Source organism: Lampetra planeri, chromosome 32, assembly GCF_965212315.1.
Source record: "Lampetra planeri chromosome 32, kcLamPlan1.2.h2, whole genome shotgun sequence".
Classification (NCBI taxonomy): Eukaryota; Metazoa; Chordata; class Hyperoartia; order Petromyzontiformes; family Petromyzontidae; genus Lampetra; species Lampetra planeri.
The window spans coordinates 910587-929963 of record NC_136138.1 but is presented as its reverse complement, the minus strand read 5'-3'; the positions used below and the strand labels follow the sequence as shown (position 1 = coordinate 929963).

The 19377-nt window shown below is 47.8% G+C and overlaps 1 protein-coding gene across 1 annotated transcript in view; it reads right to left on the bottom strand.

Moving 5' to 3' along the window:
* Window positions 1–6903: 6903 nt before the first annotated feature.
* Window positions 6904–19377, bottom strand: part of LOC144729272 (guanine nucleotide-binding protein G(i) subunit alpha-1) — a 32782-nt gene continuing 20308 nt past the window's right edge. Inside the window, exons 5-8 of the mRNA XM_078609401.1 lie at window positions 14443–14571; window positions 12022–12151; window positions 10875–11028; window positions 6904–10187 (exon numbers count right to left, since the gene is read on the bottom strand). Of these exons, the coding sequence (XP_078465527.1) occupies window positions 9997–10187; window positions 10875–11028; window positions 12022–12151; window positions 14443–14571 (604 nt within the window). The 3' untranslated portion in view covers window positions 6904–9996. The remainder of the gene's footprint in view (window positions 10188–10874; window positions 11029–12021; window positions 12152–14442; window positions 14572–19377) is intronic.

The window sequence follows — 19377 nt, the reverse complement described above, 5'->3', positions numbered from 1 at the left end:
CGGACAACTCTCAGTGTCGCAGAGCCACTGGGGTCATGAGCGGGGGGTGATCGTGGGTGAAATGAGTGGACACGGGCAACGTTGAGAAGCCACATTTCTGGAGATTGTGGATCACTCTGCCGTGCAAACCCTGTGCCACATCATCTTATCTTAACGTGGTTGACAAAGCGCCTAAACCAAGGCGCTGTACATAGAAGAACGGTACAACATACGAATGTCATAGTGGAGATGAGGTGAATGAAATAGATAAGAGGAAGCAATGGGGGGGGGGCGAATCTGTGATGCGTGAATTCGGTAAAAGCGAAACTGATGACAGTAAACGAGGGGATTCCATCCCCCGGCACGGAGGGGCAGGGGTGGGGGCCTTCCAAATGGCCAACCCAGCAGACCGGATGAGAGGATGCAGCCGCACGGAAGCCGTGGGTTGCGGTCTCGGTCATGAGCCCAGAGCTCAGCAGCAGCACAGGAGGACGAGGAGCAGCAGGAGGAGGGGATCGGGGTCGCCACACTTTGGAGACCGCACTCCAAGCGGTTGGCCGTTTTTGGCTGCGTCTCGTATCACGGAATGTTTACAGAAGCACTTGCAAGTGGCAGAATGCTTCTTGCAGTGGCCACTTTGTGTGTGTGGAACAAAGACAAAGATCCCCCTTATAGCCTGAACAGACTGTTGGGGCAAGTGCTGTAAGCGAGCACCTATGAAGGCCAGAACGGCGTACGAGGGACTGGGTGGCCAGCACCACGCCCGGCCGCCTTTGTCTCCCCAGTAGCGATGATTTTACGTACCACATCAGGTACTAATTTGAGGCTGAGTCGACCTAGGGGAGGACCAGGACCGGTTCAGATAATCGTCACTGATGTTGGCCATTAGCGGGAATCCAACCAAGGTCGCCAGGTTCATAGCGCAGCGCGCTAACCACTACACCACCGCTCCCCCCTACCGTACACACACACAGAGACACACACACACAGAGACACTCACATACACACAGAGACACTCACACACACACATACACTCACACACACACATAGAGACTCTCACACACAGAGACACTCACACACACACAGAGACACACACACAGAGAGACACCCATACACACACACAGACACACACAGAGACACTCACACACAGAGACACACACACACACAGACACTCACACACACACAGAGACCCCCACACACACAGAGACACTCACACACACAGAAACTCTCACACACAGATACACTCACACACACACACAGACACTCACACACAGAGACACACGCAGAGACACTCACACACACACACAGACACACACAGACACTCACACACACAGAGACACTCACACACAGAGACACTCACACACAGACACACACAGACACTCACACACACAGAGACACTCACACACAGAGACACTCACATACACACACAGACACTCTCACACACACAGAGACACACAGACACTCACACACAGAGACACACAGACACTCACACACACAGAGACACTCACACACACACAGACACTCACACACACACATAGAGACTCACACACACAGAGACACTCACACACACAGACACACACACACACAGACACTCACACACACAGAGACACTCACACACACAGACACACACACACACAGACACTCTCACACACACACAGACACATACACAGAGACACTCACACACAGAGACACTCACACACAGAGACACTCACACACACAGAAAGACACTCACACACACAGACACTCACACACACAGAGACACTCACACACAGAGACACACACACACGCGTGGGGAAACCCCTGCTCCTGCACCCAGAGGCCAGGATGAGTCTCATTTGAAGGAGTCACCTGGGCCTACCAGAACACGACTGGGAAGGCGGCATGGGAACCCTCACCGTGGCTCGAGTTCACACCGCACTCACACAGAGCTCTCCACGCACCTCATCCACGCACCTCATCCACGCACCTCATTCACGCACCTCATTCACGCACCTCAACCACGCTCCTCATCCACGCACCTCATCCACGCACCTCATCCACGCACCTCATCCTCGCACCTCATCCTCGCACCTCATCCACGCACCTCATCCACGCACCTCATCCACGCACCTCATCCTCGCACCTCAACCACGCACCTCATCCACGCACCTCATCCACGCACCTCATCCTCGCACCTCATCCACGCACCTCATCCTCGCACCTCATCCACGCACCTCATCCTCGCACCTCATCCACGCACCTCATCCACGCACCTCATCCACGCACCTCATTCACGCACCTCAACCACGCTCCTCATCCACGCACCTCATCCACGCACCTCATCCACGAACCTCATCCTCGCACCTCATCCTCGCACCTCATCCACGCACCTCATCCACGCACCTCATCCACGCACCTCATCCTCGCACCTCAACCACGCACCTCATCCACGCACCTCATCCTCGCACCTCATCCACGCAACCTCATCCTCGCACCTCATCCTCGCACCTCATCCACGCACCTCATCCACGCACCTCATCCTCGCACCTCATCCTCGCACCTCAACCACGCACCTCATCCACGCACCTCATCCTCGCACCTCATCCACGCACCTCATCCTCGCACCTCAACCACGCACCTCATCCACGCACCTCATCCACGCACCTCATCCTCGCACCTCAACCACGCACCTCATCCTCGCACCTCATCCACGCACCTCATCCACGCACCTCATCCACGCACCTCATTCACGCACCTCAACCACGCTCCTCATCCACGCACCTCATCCACGCACCTCATCCACGCACCTCATCCTCGCACCTCATCCTCGCACCTCATCCTCGCACCTCATCCACGCTCCTCATCCACCTCCTGGGTGGAATGAGGGCGCCGTCAAGCGACTCGGGGGTTCGGCAACTCGCTGCTCCGCACGCAGCTCTTCAAGGACCGCTTGGTGACAGTTTTTGATTAATTACCGCCCCGTGTTCACCACCAACGCTGTCGATATTGCGGCTCTTGAAATGTTGATGTTTGTGTATATATACTGTAGAAGTGTAGAGTTCGAGCAAAAAAAATTTTGGTTTGCCACCCAAGGTGAAGGGAATGAGGCCACTCTTATAACACGGACAGCAGCGCTATTACGGAGAGGGAATGAGTTCTAACGCGATCTAACCCAAAAACGTTTATTATGAATTAGTATGAGTACTACACGAATTAGTATGAGTACTACACGAATTAGTATGAGTACTACACGAATTGGGTTAATATCTTGGGGTGGTGGTGGTGGGGGGTGGTGAGGGGGTGATATTTCCGGTAACCGCATGGAGACAAAGCAAACCGGTAAAAACCGGTTGCCGGTGGTTCCGCACGCAGACACGTCTCTGGGCGACACCGTGACTCGATGTCCCCCCCCCCCCCCCTTGTGTACCCAGCGAGGGGAGCTGCCACCGCGGCACAGAAATGGGCCCAAAACTCCCCGCTGAGGACTCAAAACTCCCCGCCGGGGACTCAAAACTCCCCCGCCACCTCCCCTGCAGCGCCTCTGCAGCGGCGCTTGGCCTGGCCTGGGCACAGTCGGTGGTCGCGTGTTGGGCCACCGTGGTGGATGAGGGCCACCGTGGTGGATGTGGGCCACCGTGGTGGATGTGGGCCACCGTGGTGGATGTGGGCCACCGTGGTGGATGAGGGCCACCGTGGTGGATGTGGGCCACCGTGGTGGATGAGGGCCACCGTGGTGGATGTGGGCCACCGTGGTGGATGAGGGCCACCGTGGTGGATGTGGGCCACCGTGGTGGATGTGGGCCACCGTGGTGGATGAGGGCCACCGTGGTGGATGTGGGCCACCGTGGTGGATGAGGGCCACCGTGGTGGATGTGGGCCACCGTGGTGGATGTGGGCCACCGTGGTGGATGAGGGCCACCGTGGTGGATGTGGGCCACCGTGGTGGATGAGGGCCACCGTGGTGGATGTGGGCCACCGTGGTGGATGAGGGCCACCGTGGTGGATGTGGGCCACCGTGGTGGATGTGGGCCACCGTGGTGGATGAGGGCCACCGTGGGTGGATGTGGGCCACCGTGGTGGATGTGGGCCACCGTGGTGGATGAGGGCCCACCTCCTCGCTGCTCATCTTGCCTCGGACACTATGACCGGTTTCATGGCTTTCGCACCGGTAAATCGATTCTCAAAACCGGTTTGCCGGTTATACCAATTGAGACCTCTGCAGATGATTCAATGCTCTTATTATTTTATGAATGTTTGAGGGTGGTCTGGTGGTTCATAATGCAACGGCTGAATGCGCCTTCTAGTGGTGCATTGTGTAGACGCACACGATGCGTGTTGTTTGTTATCACGGTGCGCTTTATGACGTGTGCTGCTGCTGTTGCAGATGATTATCATGCTGCCGCTGCTGCTGCTGCTGATCGTGTCACTTATACTCGTGCTTCTGCTGGTGGTGGTGGCGAGATGTTAACTGCCTCGTCTGGTATGCAGGGGGTCGTCGGTTCAATCTTGAGTTTGCGTGTCTCTCTCCCCGTGGTCGCGTTGATTTTTCTTCGGGTCGTCCGGGTTGTTCGTCCACATTTAGAAACGTCCGTTTAAAGTATTTGACTGCTGCTCTACATTTCCACGTGATAAGCCACTTCCTTGAGCTGTCGTTAGTGGCCACGTCGCTTCTGAAGAAAAGCTACGTAGCTCAGTGGGCCTTGCCTTGCAAAACAAAAAATTGTTTCAAACGTTTAAATGGTGATGTCGAAACCCATGGAAGCTGAATTTGGAAAGCGGCAGGCATCTGTTTGGCCGGCTCCATTGTAACGAGTGCTAGAGGAAAAAGGATTTTAACACCGAATAGGCTTTCGTGACAAATATTATCCATGAGGTTTTTGGGTTAAATCACCTAAATAAAAATGTGTCGTTAAAACCGCCACCACCCGACAGCCGATTAGTAGGTTTTGTCACGATAACAAAACATTCCATTCAGTTACGAGTACAGCACACCAGCTGTGTGTGGGAGAGTAAACCCACATTTGCAATTCGAGTACGACGTTTCGCCAATAAGTACAACTAGCATCATCAGGGAACAGACATCCTCCTGAGAGCGAAACAGGAGGATTTATCCACAACCTCCACCTCCCGATGAGCACGATTGGCTACGTACGGTGCAGCAGAAGTTCATACTCCACCTTTGCACGTGCGCGCTAATTGGCATTGCTTCCTAACCGTGATGCTCGCAGATTATAAGGGGCCATCCATTGAGTACGTACGCATAGAGGGGGGGGGGTAACCAAATGTACTCATAGGAAACGGGGGGGGGGGTGAAGCCTCGATAATAATTTGTTTACATTGGCCTTCAAATGAGTTAAGATTGTCCGGCGGTGGACCGTTTGCTTAAACACGTTACTATTATTAATCCTTGATCGTTTCTGCGTGGATTAAATATCGGCCGTTCTATAGGATTCGGCGGGGGGGGGTGTAAAAATTCCACGTGCGTACAGGGAGGGGGGGGGGAGGGGTCAAGTCGGCAGATTTTTGCGTACCCACTCAATGGATGGCCCCTAAATTGCGTGGCAAATTCATCTTTCTCATCCTTGTTTCGTGAATAATTGTGAGAAGTGATTGTGAGGGGCGCCACGGTGGCTAGATGTTAACTACCTCGCCTGGCATGCAGGGTCGTGGGTTCGACCCCAACTCTGGCGCCTGCTGCTGTATATTTGTCTCTCCCAGTGGTCGCGTGGATTTTGTTTTTCTCCGCTGTCCTCCAGTTTTCCCCTCCACATTCAGAATGAACATCACGCGTTTCGAGTATTTGGCTGCGATAAATGTCCACGTGACAAGCCACGTGACAAGCCCACTTCTTTGGGCTATCATTTGTGACAGCCAGGTCGCTTCTCAAGGGAGTTTCACTGAACGTGTTGCTCCCTCGAATTTCGTCGGGCACAATTATCTATCACGGCTGCCAACCCTTAGAATGTTTTAACGTAAACAACAAATTCGCGTGGTTATATCATTAAAGTACCTGTCATGATACAGCTCACGAAATCAGCGCGTTCCATTCATTAAAAAAATGCATCTCGCCTCGCCAATTAAAAAGTACTTCAAAGTAAGATTGTTATTCTCTCGTGATGACCAACAACATCAAGGGATTCACTCTACAGGGAGAGAAAACCATTCATGGCAAAAACAGCAATTAGGAGAAATTGAAATTCAGCGAAGTGTAAACGGGAACCGGAGTGTGGGGATTTGGTCACCCCTGGCATTCGCTTTTCACATAATTGCCGTCACGCTCACCCATCAACGCATCACGTTATGCTGCTCCGTAAACAAGCAACCACGGCGTTTTAAAAGCCAAATTTTCCTCCAACATAGCCAACGCAGCGGTCGCAACCCAGTTCAGGCTGGTGTCAAATGTGGCCGCTCGATTAATTTGCGGAGTAAAAAAATGAACGTCACACGAATTAAGACATGCATTGCATTGTCTTCCGGTGACACGTCATTTTAAAATCTTTAAAGTACATGTTGAATGCCATGGACTTAAACCTCGGATAGCTCTCTCGACCCATTACGGAACTTGACAGACGGCGACGTCCTGGGGAGGCCTTGATCCGTTAGTTGACGATCATTCAGGTGCATTGTCAAGGTCCGCCACCGATCACCATGTCCCTCGATTTCAATTCTCCTTCCGCTTGAGAAGGCTGTGCAGAACCTGTCATCTCTCAGCTTTGTAGGGCCTTTTGAGGTGCAGAGAGAGATTTGAACGAGCAAGCCCAGTTCACGTGATGAATCACGTACCGTGAAGGGAGGCACCCTGCTTTTACTCCTAACGGTGTATTCCACTTCATAGCAAGGTAGCCCAGACATTGAACCCGAGGGGACTAATTTAGTTTTTGTTATCCTGTCCCCATCGCTGGAAATTTCCAATAGGATTACGATTAATCGAAAATTCTAATGTCAAAGTGTTGAAATTCTTTATTGTTAACAGCAACACATTTTCACAAAAGGCGTATTTAAGCTTCATGTTAAAAGCAATGTACACAAGTCGCGGAGAAGCCAAGGAAAAACGACGTGGATAAAAAAATTGGTCTCCGAGTTGGTGTCGGCATCCAGTTAAAAGCAGAAGAGACTCCGTCACGAGATGACACGGCACGCGCGCGTGCACGGAATGTCGCGAGTTAAGGTCACGTAAAAATGTGCACAATGCCTGCGTTGAGGCAAAACATTGACACAGTGAAAAGGCATTGCAGACATGCACAGTAAAGTCACTCAAAGTACATTTTCGTGAACGGTCAAGAGGAAATCGCCCATAAATATGGCTAATTTTAAACATGGCTGATTTATGAAGGCAAGAGCAAAAAACAATCATGGTTAAGCGCGCACACGCACACGTGAAAGCCGGCTTGCACAAAGCGTGTTATGCTCAAGGACACAAGACCGCTCGTACACGACTACACCAACCTAGGAGCTTAGTACTCAACGTTCGGCGAAACTAAATTCAATGAAAATCAAAGTGGACCAAACTATTTTCACAATGCGTCAAACATTAAAGCTTAACACAGCCTAATTGAAATTATGGAATCGTTGTTGTATAAGGCAAAGATTAAGAGAGAGAAATGCATATACGTATCAAGTTTAACAAAGGTACGGTCAATACAAAATAAAACCATCTGTTGAATGAGATTTGTCCTCGACTGGCTGCTCCCTGGACACACAAACAACCTCGTGAGCGATCATCTCATCGGTCGTTCCTGCAGCAATCAAGCACGGAGCGCTGTTGCGGGAAAACAAATATTGGACAAGTAATGAGGATCACACGGCACAGTGCGTTAGATGTAAACTCATGGAATCGCCAGTAAGGGACATTGAAACGAAACAAAAAGACACTCACGAACCAATCTTCATATTAAAATATAATTTTGCAGTGCTGAAATGCAACGTTTAACCTTTATAAAGAACTCATGCATAATTGCCACGTGTTATTTTTGCTGGTTCTCTTCAATTCAAATGTGATTACTCTGGGTTGTCCACAGTAAAGTGAAATGGGCACCGTGTATTAGGACCATGCACACTGGCTTGCGTGTCTGCCTAGAATGCATTCAGGATTGCAGAGTGACCGACAGCGAATGGCGGTTCCTAAAAGACAAAGAACAGCTCTTTACACGCAGTCTACCCATCCATCCAAACGCTGCTGCCAGTACAGTTTTCTACAAGACAAACATTACCTGCAATGTTGGTGACACATCACAATGGGATCCGCAATTAAAAGGACGAAGGAATCCTACACGACGGTTTACGAGACATTCTGTGCGACCGTTGATTTAGTGGCGTGTTCCGATCACGCACGATAACGTGGGTCAACCGCCAGCGTTAACGACCAGCGAGTTTGCACTGCACGAGGTGAGAAATGCTTCGAGCATAATGAACTTCAATGAAGCTCACCGTCCCCTAAAGGTTAGGTCCCAGGTTTCCGACTTCAATGTGGAGAGATCAAATGGCAATCTTATCAAATACTTTTAACTTCATGGATCCTAATGGTGAGTAAAATGGTTTACCGCACACACTGCCACAGCACACGCACAGTTAGAAATTGGAAACGGAGTATCCTGCAGCTGCTCGGCTCACGGCTACCCAACACACAGAATCAGCATTGGCCTCCGCACCTCCGACTTGGTGCTTGCAGCTCTCAGGCCAGCCAGCGACTCTAGATTCTCAGCTTGGTCAATTGCCTGCGCGCACAAAAAATACTAACGTCGGCTCCAAGTAATAACTTGGTCTAGCGAGGGTTAAAATTTGCGACTGTATGGCAACTGGGCACAGAATAATCTACTAATTCGCTTAAAAAAATAACACAATATATTGGTCGTGGAGGTTACCAATTAAGGCATTTGCAATGAGACAGCATCGGCTGCCCTAAGTCTTGCAATAGAAAAGTGATGCTCCGTACCCACACTACCGTCAGCAGCACAACTCTGAATTGTAGAAAAATGCAAAAAAATTCTAACTTGCAATGGCTACTCTGACCTTAAACTGTGATGTAGCAGTAGTAGCTCACTGAAGTTGTTTAATCTGTGAAGAAAAATACGTGCCTTTACAGACCGCAGTGTGTGCATTTACGAGACACACCGAGCCCCTGGACCAAAGGTTCTGAACTTGGCGGCCAACCTTGCCTTAAAGTGACTGAAAATAAGAGCTGAGGATTATGGGAATGAAGAGTCCTGACCGATTAGGGAGCACACGAGGTGCAAAATACAGAGGGACTTAAGCGGGCGGGGTGTGGGATGCTGGTCTCTTACAAACCTTTGGGTGGATATTGGAGGAGTTTGGACTCAATTCTCTCCTCTCACTCTTGTTCAGCGCCTCGTTACAATGGAATCACAAGTGTAACGCAGACATCACGGGAGAACGTGAAGCACGGTTTAAAGTCGATACTTCAGGAAAATTGTGAGACGTATGTAATGGACATCGCTGACAAACTAAGATATTTTACAAACGTATAAATTGGTGGATGACTGGCGCATTTTGTTTACGTACAAAACATCAATATATCAGCTTCAGTTTAATGAAAATTTAGTTTTCTTCCGATAAGACAATTTGCCCAATGAGTGCAGCAGATAAAGTGAGTAACGTGCCGGCACACAGCGGTGGATCGCGCGGTGGTGCAGTGCTACAGCGCTACGTTCCAGCTGCCAGATTGGAGAGGGGACTCGCAAGGCTCCGATGTTCCGCCCCAGACTTCTCTTAGTCAAGGCTGCACCGCACACGCAAGCCATATAGCTCACATGCACAGGGTTGGGAGAGGCTTACTTCGTCACAACTGTCATCACACATTGGATGGGACAGAGGGTCGTGCAGAACAATGGAGTACGCTGAACCATTATCATACTACCGCTGGCTTCTGTGTGCATTGAAATTTCTAAAAAAGGTGCACTTGAAATACAAAATAAACTAAGTGTGTGTGTTTTTATGGCATGGACCATTACTAACCCTCATCACTTCATCATCATCATCACAAGAACAATGTTTTACCATGAGTGTGTTTTCAGAGCAAGCCTAGAAAAGACCGCAGTCCTTTAAGTTATTCTTGATTATTACATCGGTGACTGCGTCAAACACAAACTGTACATTCTTGGTGTCTGTGGCGCAAGTGAAGTGGGTGTAAATCTCCTTGGACTCCTTCCGCTTGTTCAAGTTCTCAAACTGCGTCTGGATGTACGCGGCGGCCTCTTCGTAAGTGTTCCCTCCTGCAAGAAATAAACAACCGACAGATGCGTTGCATTCTTGCGCTACTTCCACTCGGAGCGAGGTTGCATGTTACCGCCAACGCGGCAATGAAAACATAACGGTAAAAGCCCACAGGGCTATTGGTCGTAAGGATAGTGACGTTTGGTGATACCGTGTTTGCAAGTTGTGCACAAATTACTCAAAACTCGTCAAAACCGTCAATCACACTGCCTTACAAAGAACAAAACATTCAACGTGACGTTTTGGGCAATGCCCCTTTGTCATGGCACAATTCATTTGGCTCTTCTTTTAAAGCAGTGGTTTAGACAGTGTTGAGTTTATTAATATATTACGACTACACTTTGTATAACGGGTGTTCAATCCTATCCGACATATGCACACAGCCCATGTCGACGTACTTAAACACTTCAAGATGTTATATGCATTTAACAATTCACATCAGAATCAAAGAATGCCATTGCAACAAAGCAATATAAATTTACGGAAACAATAATAATTGAAAGCGACAATTTGTTGGGTTATGTTAGCTGGTGAAGGGTCTGGACTGCACAAATCTGGCCAGATCATTGCACGTGACCCAAAAACTGTTGTCACGTATACAAAAACATATACACAGGCACACATTCATCAGACCGTCGCGACTACAGACACAACTGTGCTCACTTTGCGACACAACTGCAAGCTACCTGTGTACTCCGGGTAGCAGATGGTGAGAGGGCTCCGTGTCACCTTCTCCTCAAACAGGTCCTTCTTGTTGAGAAACAGGATGATTGACGTCTCTATGAACCACTTGTTGTTGCAGATACTGTCAAACAGCTTCATGCTCTCGTGCATACGGTTCTGCAAAACATACATTTTCCAGGAAAAAAATAATAGAGGAGCATTGCAATATCAACAGAAACCCGCAGTTCGATTATTTTCCCCGAAACGCTGTAAGCTACTCGTGCGCAACTAGCGTGTGCCCTGGAGGTCCCTCTTATCCACTTGCCCATTTATCAGGGAAGGCCAGGGGACGCGCGCGAACCTTGTAACTATGCACCCTTGAGAATTCAGTGTTGATAAAGTTTCCATTCATATGAGAACACCGCCCAGACGTAGACTCACGTGTTCCACTTGCTGTGCCTGTTCATGTGTTTTTTTGCTATCGTGCGGCTGCAGACTCTTACACGGAGAAATAGCACAAGCTAACTCGGACACTTCGACATTCATGAAGCCATTTATATTCCATTGGCAATGCAGTGGAATATTTTAATGCACGTTTATACATTTCAGATGTCTATTCTTTGTTTAAATTATTGCCAATTAAAAATGGGTTCATAAACCACGTTGGCCACGTTGTACATTCCTGTTAACGCTGTGAAACAAGTCAAGGAGCACGTAACTATCTACATATTTAAACACATATACAGGTGGACTAGGATCTACACACGTATAATTCGCAATGTTTTAGAGATGATGCCAAAGTAAAAAAAAGAACACAAGTGTGCACGGGAGGTACGTACAAGAAAGTGAATCCTCTCATTGTTCGCGTCCGAACACTAAACCTAGACTTCACAGGAAGGTTGTGTGAGACTGTGTCTATGTTAAATAGGCTGTCCCTTACAGGGTGGTACTGTACATGAGCTACAGATTGCATCTACTGGTTTAAATATTTTATCTAATTTTAACTCTCATTTTTACGTTTGACTTCCACACAGCTGTGGAAAGTTTAGAAAATGTGAAGTTTCGTCTGCATTGTGTGACGTAGTTGTTCCTGTACAGGGTCTAGAGATGCGCATAGTGTTAAGACGCTATAATTATTATTATGAGGAAGAGGCAGCAGGCAAGACTCACCATCTCTTCATCCTCAGCCAGCACCAGGTCGTAGGCACTGAGCGCCACGCAGAAGATGATGGCCGTCACCCCTTCAAAGCAGTGGATCCACTTCTTGCGCTCGGACCGCTGACCACCAACATCAAACATCCTGCAGGGAGGATCACTTTTAAAACCCGCCACTAACGTATGCGCATTTGGCTTCAAACACAGACTGCTTTGTCGTGCAGTGCTTCAAAAAATGCAAAGACATTCCCTCAATTAGGATAACGTGTCTCGTGCTACGCAGCGACATATTTTGCAAGGGTTGCGCAAGCAGCGATGCACATGATGGCACTTCCCATGGTGGCGAGCAATGTGAGACGGCCTCAACGCAGTCGCACGCAGTGCGCGCTGCATGGGTTGCACCAAGCGTAATCTCAGCAGCAGGAACGGTTAAAACGTTCTGTTACACGACCTCTTCTCGGTCAACAGGGTGCGTGGCTTCACCTCCGCAGAATGGCCACTGCCACTTCATTTCCACTTCCTACCGGATGAAGATGCAGGAGGCCCTCTCCTCTCTCCTCACCACTGCCCATCAACTCCATTTCAGGAAGGATCTCTGTCAAGAACCTCTATCCCGCTTCGTTGCCTCAATCTGCAAGGGATGTGCAGTAGTGGAGACCGGGGGCTACACGGACCTCTTTCCACACAGCATGCGGTGTGAGCTATGGCTAGGCCGATGTGATGCTGTCTATGTGGAATGCGCTACAACACTGCGCACTATGGCATTTTTATTGGGACCTGGATATACTGCACAGTACTCTGCAGACCTGTGTTCTGCTGCACGTTTAGCATTCCGCTACCAGGATGTGCTGTACATTGGGTTGTAAGGGTTGCAATTAAATGGTTTCTCATTATACGCGGTTTCGATTATTGGTCAATATCCCTGTATTATTACAGATAAATGGGGTCCCACTGTACGTCTTAACAGCACACGATGCCCGACTCCTAATCACAGATGTTCTTTAGCGGTCTGTGTTCGTTACCTGCAATGCCAAAACAACACAGATACTCGTCCCTCTTCTCTTTAAACATTTCACATGTTTGCACCAAGCTCAATATACACAAAGTGCTTGCCACAAATTAACCACAACACCTTGCTGATCTCATCAAAGAGCATAAGCCATTACACAAACTCCGGTCATCCTTATAGCAGCGGCTTTTGGCTGCCATCAAACAAACACGGTCACTGCATCCCTCGCTTTTTCAGATGCGCTTCTGCGGCCGCCTGGAACGCTCTTCCTTCCGATATTAGTAAGTCACTGGAGCTATGCACTATTAAATCATCTAGATTAAAAACTCGTTTCTTTAGTACTGCTATTTGTGTTTAGGTTGTTGTCCTTCCCCTGCGCCTCCGATTAGCACGGTTGGATATGTAAATTGCAAAAGAAGTTCAACATACACACGTACATAACCATATTCCCAGTTATTGCATATACTCATGGAGAAACTACGGTTTATGAAATTACATGTCGGCTCAAATCATCTTGGTGCAATAACGTTGTGGTTATGCCTTGTTTTAAATGTACATTGTACAATACATAGTTCAGATAGTATGTTCCTGCAAGCATGCATTGAATGTTTCCTACAAACTAAGACTGATCACAATGTGTATGCAACATGCACACTGGTGAGCTTGAGAACGTTTCAGATGAGAATCCCTTCCTTTTTTGCAGATGTCAAGTAAATAGTTGTGCTCTGCACAACATCTACCGCGTTACTGCATATACTGCTTCATTGAGGCACATCCAGACATTGGCTTTCTGTGGTAACAATCAGGGGCTTGGAGTCAGCAGTGACGCTATGCAGGGGTCCGGCATCTGTGGCTAGGATGTACCAAGTACCTTGTACAGCACTGCACATGGACACCACTGTGAACAGGATGAACAGACAATGACTCAACGCTACCACTCGCCGTCCCCTTTGGCACAACCCGTGTGCTGGTGGCTATGCTGCAAGCCAGTGATCCAGCACCGTGAAGGCAGCGAGGAGTTGGTGGATCACACACATTAGTGGAACTCCCTCCCTATAATCATTGAGCATCATGGTCACCATAGCTTGGCTTGCCAGGGAATGGCAGTACAGCAACTCGATTCAGATTGAGTGTTAGCACCCTCACAGCGTGTGGATTTTCTCTGGATACTCCGGTTTTCTCCCAAATTCATAAACTCTGATTCATGGAGTTGCCCATCAATCCCAACGTAGGACGAGAGCTTGAACAATTGTAGGCACCGGTTCTGGCTGCCTTCCCGCTTGCCTGTGGTTTCTCACGCCTCAAAACATTTTCTCTCTCCCCCTCTCTCTCCGAGAGTGAACAAAAACCGCACGTGACAAATTCTACGTTATTTATTCTGTAAGGGACGCGTGGTAACCGGGAAGTTTGCATGAGCACGTTCTCACTTGAAGTGAAGGTCTTTGAATGTGAAGTGAGTCTCCACGATGCCGGTGGTCTTCACCCGCGTACGCAGCACATCCTGCTGCGTAGGCACGTAGCTTGGCTGCGAGATCCTTTCCAGGTCGTTCAGGTAGCTGAGCACGCAAGTGGAGAAGACAAAAAAAGGGAAAAGCACTCGTGACAATAAATAAACCCAACAATTAAAAATGGATGCGAATGTTACCGCAACACTGATGAAAATAATACAATTTAATGAGCTTCCAACTTTCGTGACAGCTGTGATGAACGTTATCCTCACTGTCACTTGAAGCAATGTGAACCCACATATAACACTGATGCGTTGTCTATCTGTGATTTAACGCTGCACTTTCCGTTGTTTTCATGCAGGGGGTGCTGCAAACCTACACGCCCCCTGCATGAACGACGGAGGCGCAGGGACAGACGTTTGATTACGTTGGAATCGATCTGCAGACGGCGGTCTTCTAGCACGGCCAGCTCTATGTCGCTTTATCTCGATCCACCAATCCCAAACAGGTGAAAGTCCGCATGGAACCAAACCCACAGCAAGGCCGTCTACTTAACGACGAGAGATAATTGACACGAAATGTAATTTTCAATGAAGTCTTGCAGATGTAAAATTATATAAGCTTTTAATAAAGAAATAAAATTATCTAATTCAAAACATAATACAATTCAAAGATGTTTAATTTTAACACTTCTAAACGGAGCATCAAGTGCTTGAGTGAATGCGTCGTTCGTGTGCAATTTTTTGTGACTTTCCTGGCCGAAGGTCGTAAATGGTTGTGAGGGGCGCCACAGGCGCCCCCGAACAACCCCGAGTTTTTAGATAGTATGACAAACTAGCAGGGTTGATGTTACCTAGATGATACGTACTTAAGTTGCTTCATAAGGACATTATACCATCAGCGGTGTTGTATCTACTGCTGGATATTAGTCGTTTTTAGTAATAGTTTAAAATCGGATGCAGGCTGCCTCATCCCATATCCACATCACCTTAACATGAGTAATTACCATAAACTAGTTGTATTATACCCAAGTGAATTATCTATGGGCACTATAGGCTCTAAACTACTGTAGTTTTCAAGTGAGGTGGTGGCATGGCCTGGCGGTAGCCCATTGTTTACAGAACAAACCTTGCCAGTCGGCTATGTCCGGTGGTCGCAGGTTATGGATAATATTGGTCGTGAAAGCCTACGTGGTGTTCAACTGCTTGAAGAGGTTCACAGTTGAAATGCAATGGCCGTCCTGATTATTACTGTGGCTGTAATGACAACCAATCCATCTTCATTTTACGAAACAATATTGCCCTCAATAAAGTCAGCATCGGTGCACATTACAGTGGAACTGGAAGGGTACAGGGGGCATAGAGCAGAGGTGATAAAAGAAACCCGTCACGCCCTCAGCGGCCAACACCGACAGAGCAAAGCAAATTGCAACCGCACACAACAAATCGCATAATAAAGTTAAAAGCCGTAAATAAAAATAAATAAAATAAATTGAAAGCAAAGAGACCGTTTTTATTTTTGAATTTATGGTAAGTCAAGTCTGAACCAGTGCGTGTCTTGCACAGACCACGGAACCGAGAGGCTCTCGGCACGTTTCAGATGTCCGGTGGCATGCAACGAGGCGATGTTCCAGATTTTTGGGGCTGCGCTATAGAAGGCTTTGTCCCCCCCAGCATCGGGTGAACAACCCTGGGCTGGGCCAGTCTTGCCGTTTACGTGGAGCCGAGTATGTGACCACAACACTAGTACGCGCTGTCGGCTTCGCAGAGGACCTCAAAGATTCCCATGACATCACTGAGAAGAAGCGAAGACTCGTCCTCCGAAGCGTTCGGGGTCCACATTTTCCAAATTATAAAATTACTTTGGACTGTGTTTGTCTTTTGGCGTCTTCTGGTCTAACACCGTTTGAGACGAGGCTCAAAAGAAAGCTGTCTCTGGTGTGGACCAATCAGTTTCAAGGACAATGCATATATTATTAGAGTGTGTTTTTTGTTTGCATTCTGACCACAAGCATTGTGGTTAATGCAGACATGATTCCTTGTAAAAGGTTGCAGTTTGGTGTTTTAACATCTTAACACAACTGTTTTGTTGCTCTTTGGTTCTTTCGGTAAAGTCACGTAGGGGAAAAACCTATTATCATCCTTAATTGGGATTACACACATCAACCATAGCCCCCTTCCGACAGATTAATGTTTGAGCTCACTCTTGCAAATGAGATGCATCCTGGTCTCCGGTTCTCACCTGGGTAAACTAAATCAACTTGAAAATGCGAAATTTGAGTAGTAATTTTAAAACGAAGCATATTTTTGCAGAAATTAAGAATGAAGCTTGTCAGACAAGATACACGATCCAGTATCACTTCACGCAGTGTTGCCACGTGGTGCTGTTGTGACATTAAAAACAAAATGGAAAACAATAGCTCAGTGGGTTGCACCTTCCTATCAAAAGCAGCGGCATCCGGGGGGGGAAAACATCCGCAACAGTGTGATGTGGCGTCCAGAGTTCAAACGTGTCTTATGGCGTGGCACTGGAAATAACAACATCAATTATGTTCAATCTGACAATACTTCAAACTAACTCGACCATGGGAGCCTATTTTCAACGTAGCCGTTCCCTGGGTTTTAATCTTCCACGAAGCTCATGGTCCACCCTAAACCGCATCCCACTGCACAAATCATGGCAGATGCGGATACCTGAAGCACAAATGGAAAATGAAAAACTCTCCAGTAGCGTGGAACTGTGGTCATCCAGAACAGACCGTACAACGTGTAATGACGCAACACCCCGATCCACAAATACAAAGGAGACATCACGGCAATAAGCAACTCCGCTGCTCCTGACACGGTTATCTAGTTTGACGATCTTAATGTGAAATTGTAGTTGTTGCTCTGCATCTATATCAGCAGCCATACGAAGGAAAATTGCTCCCTATACATTATATATTCATACTGCCATGGATTCTGCACACATTGCAAAGCCCAATTGAATTAATGATGAAATTTGTGGCAATTCATTAATCGCAGTATAAAGGGGTGAACCATTACATGTACGTAGAACGTCTTTCACAGAGTACCTCGCCAACCGTTCTAATCTGAGGTATGGAAAAGGAAAGCAAACTAAACGCAAAAAGCAGTTCTAAAGAAATTAGTCTTCAAACTAGATTTTAAAAGTGCATAGCTTCGGTAGTTTCCTAAAATCGAAAGGAAGAGCGTTGCAGACGCCAGCAGAAGCGCATCTGAAAGTGAGCGATGCGGTGACTAGCGTCTTTGTGTGATGTTTAGCCAAAGCCGCTGCTGCGAGGATGACCGGAGTTTGTGCGATGGTTTATGCTTCTTGACGAGATCAGCAAGGTATTATGGTTCAATTGTGTGAAGCACTGCTAACCAGAAGGCTTAACCATATTCAACAACCATAATTTTGAGCCGAGCCTGACTAAAGATAGTCCTATAACAAGACGAGCTCATGTCAAAGGAATGTGGAATTTTGCTAATTAAACTGAACACCGCCCCTCTGATAATTAGAGCAGGGAGACAGTTTGACTTTGAACTAACTCTTACCAACACAAAAGGTCACATTTTTCAACAATTTCCAAGGGGTAGACTAATTTTCCATACTCCCCCCTCTTCCACCCCACCTCGGAGAGAAGTCATTAAAATGTTACATCTCTAAGGATTCGGCTTCAATCTCCCTTCACCGAACATTCAGCTTCCTGCCCCTCCCAACAAGCCATGTGTATGCACGTGATAAATGTTAATCGTTCCCTTCCCTAAACAATGCCTCAAACTCGAGCGGTCAATTTAATCCCCAACTAGAAATCACGAGCATACATAGCACCAAGGTTAACCCAGAGTGAAACGCGAGCCCTACCTAGGGTGTCAATCATGTGGCTCACAGGGCTGCTGACAGGCTTTGTGAGGACATGTTTTTGTGCCTTCAAGCATTGTCTTTCAGTCTGGGTGTGGTCCTCCAACAAAGCAGTGGGCTAAATAGCCCGTTTGCTCAAGCAGTCAGTCTCTCAAAGTTGAGGTCACATGTTTTGATATGGGGCTGAAAATTTGTATTTCATCAAAACTATATTAATCTGTTAACAATATAAAATATATCTCCATATATATATAAAAGGCAAAGTTGTGAATATGTGTGTCTGTTCAAAATGTTTAGCGTACTTCCCGACATGAAACAAACTGCAAATTTGCCATGTGGGTACTTTCCAGACTGTACACCATGCAAAAATTATAAAAAATACACTTTAGTTTTTTTTTTGGGGGGGGGGGAGCTAATGCAGAGATTTTTTGCACGGCAAGTGAGCTGTGACGTCAAATCTGTCATGTGACCCGTGCATGTGGAAACGTAACGCATTATAGTGTAGCGATTAGCGCGCTGCGCTACGAACCTGGCGACCCGAGTTCGATTCCCGCTCACGGCCACCACCAGTGACGATTATTTGAACCGGTCCTGGGCATACCCTAGGTCGACTCAGCCTCAAACAAGTAACTGTTGTGGTGTGAACATCACCACTGGGGAGACGAAGGCGGCCGGGTGTGGTGAATCCAAGTCCCGGGCGAAGCCGGGTAGTACGGCTAGTACTTTATATAGTTGGAGATGATACCCCCTCCCCCCACGACTAATCAAGAAAAACACACAATGGTGATGAAGAATGCGTCTGGACTCATATTTGTTGTGATTGCATCGTTTCTACAGCCAAACGGAACGGGGCAATGCAGGCCCAGTTGTGACCCAGCATCAACACCAGGGGCCTTGGGTTTTCTTTCGTATGTATTCCTAGCAGCAGCATAAAGATGTATTTTTTTATTTGTTATCCACTCAAAGTGTCTGTTCAGACGCAGAGTGGATCTCGCCCATTCCTCCTTTAAAGGAGTGAAGACAGCAGCTGTTTACAATGTGGTCGATTGT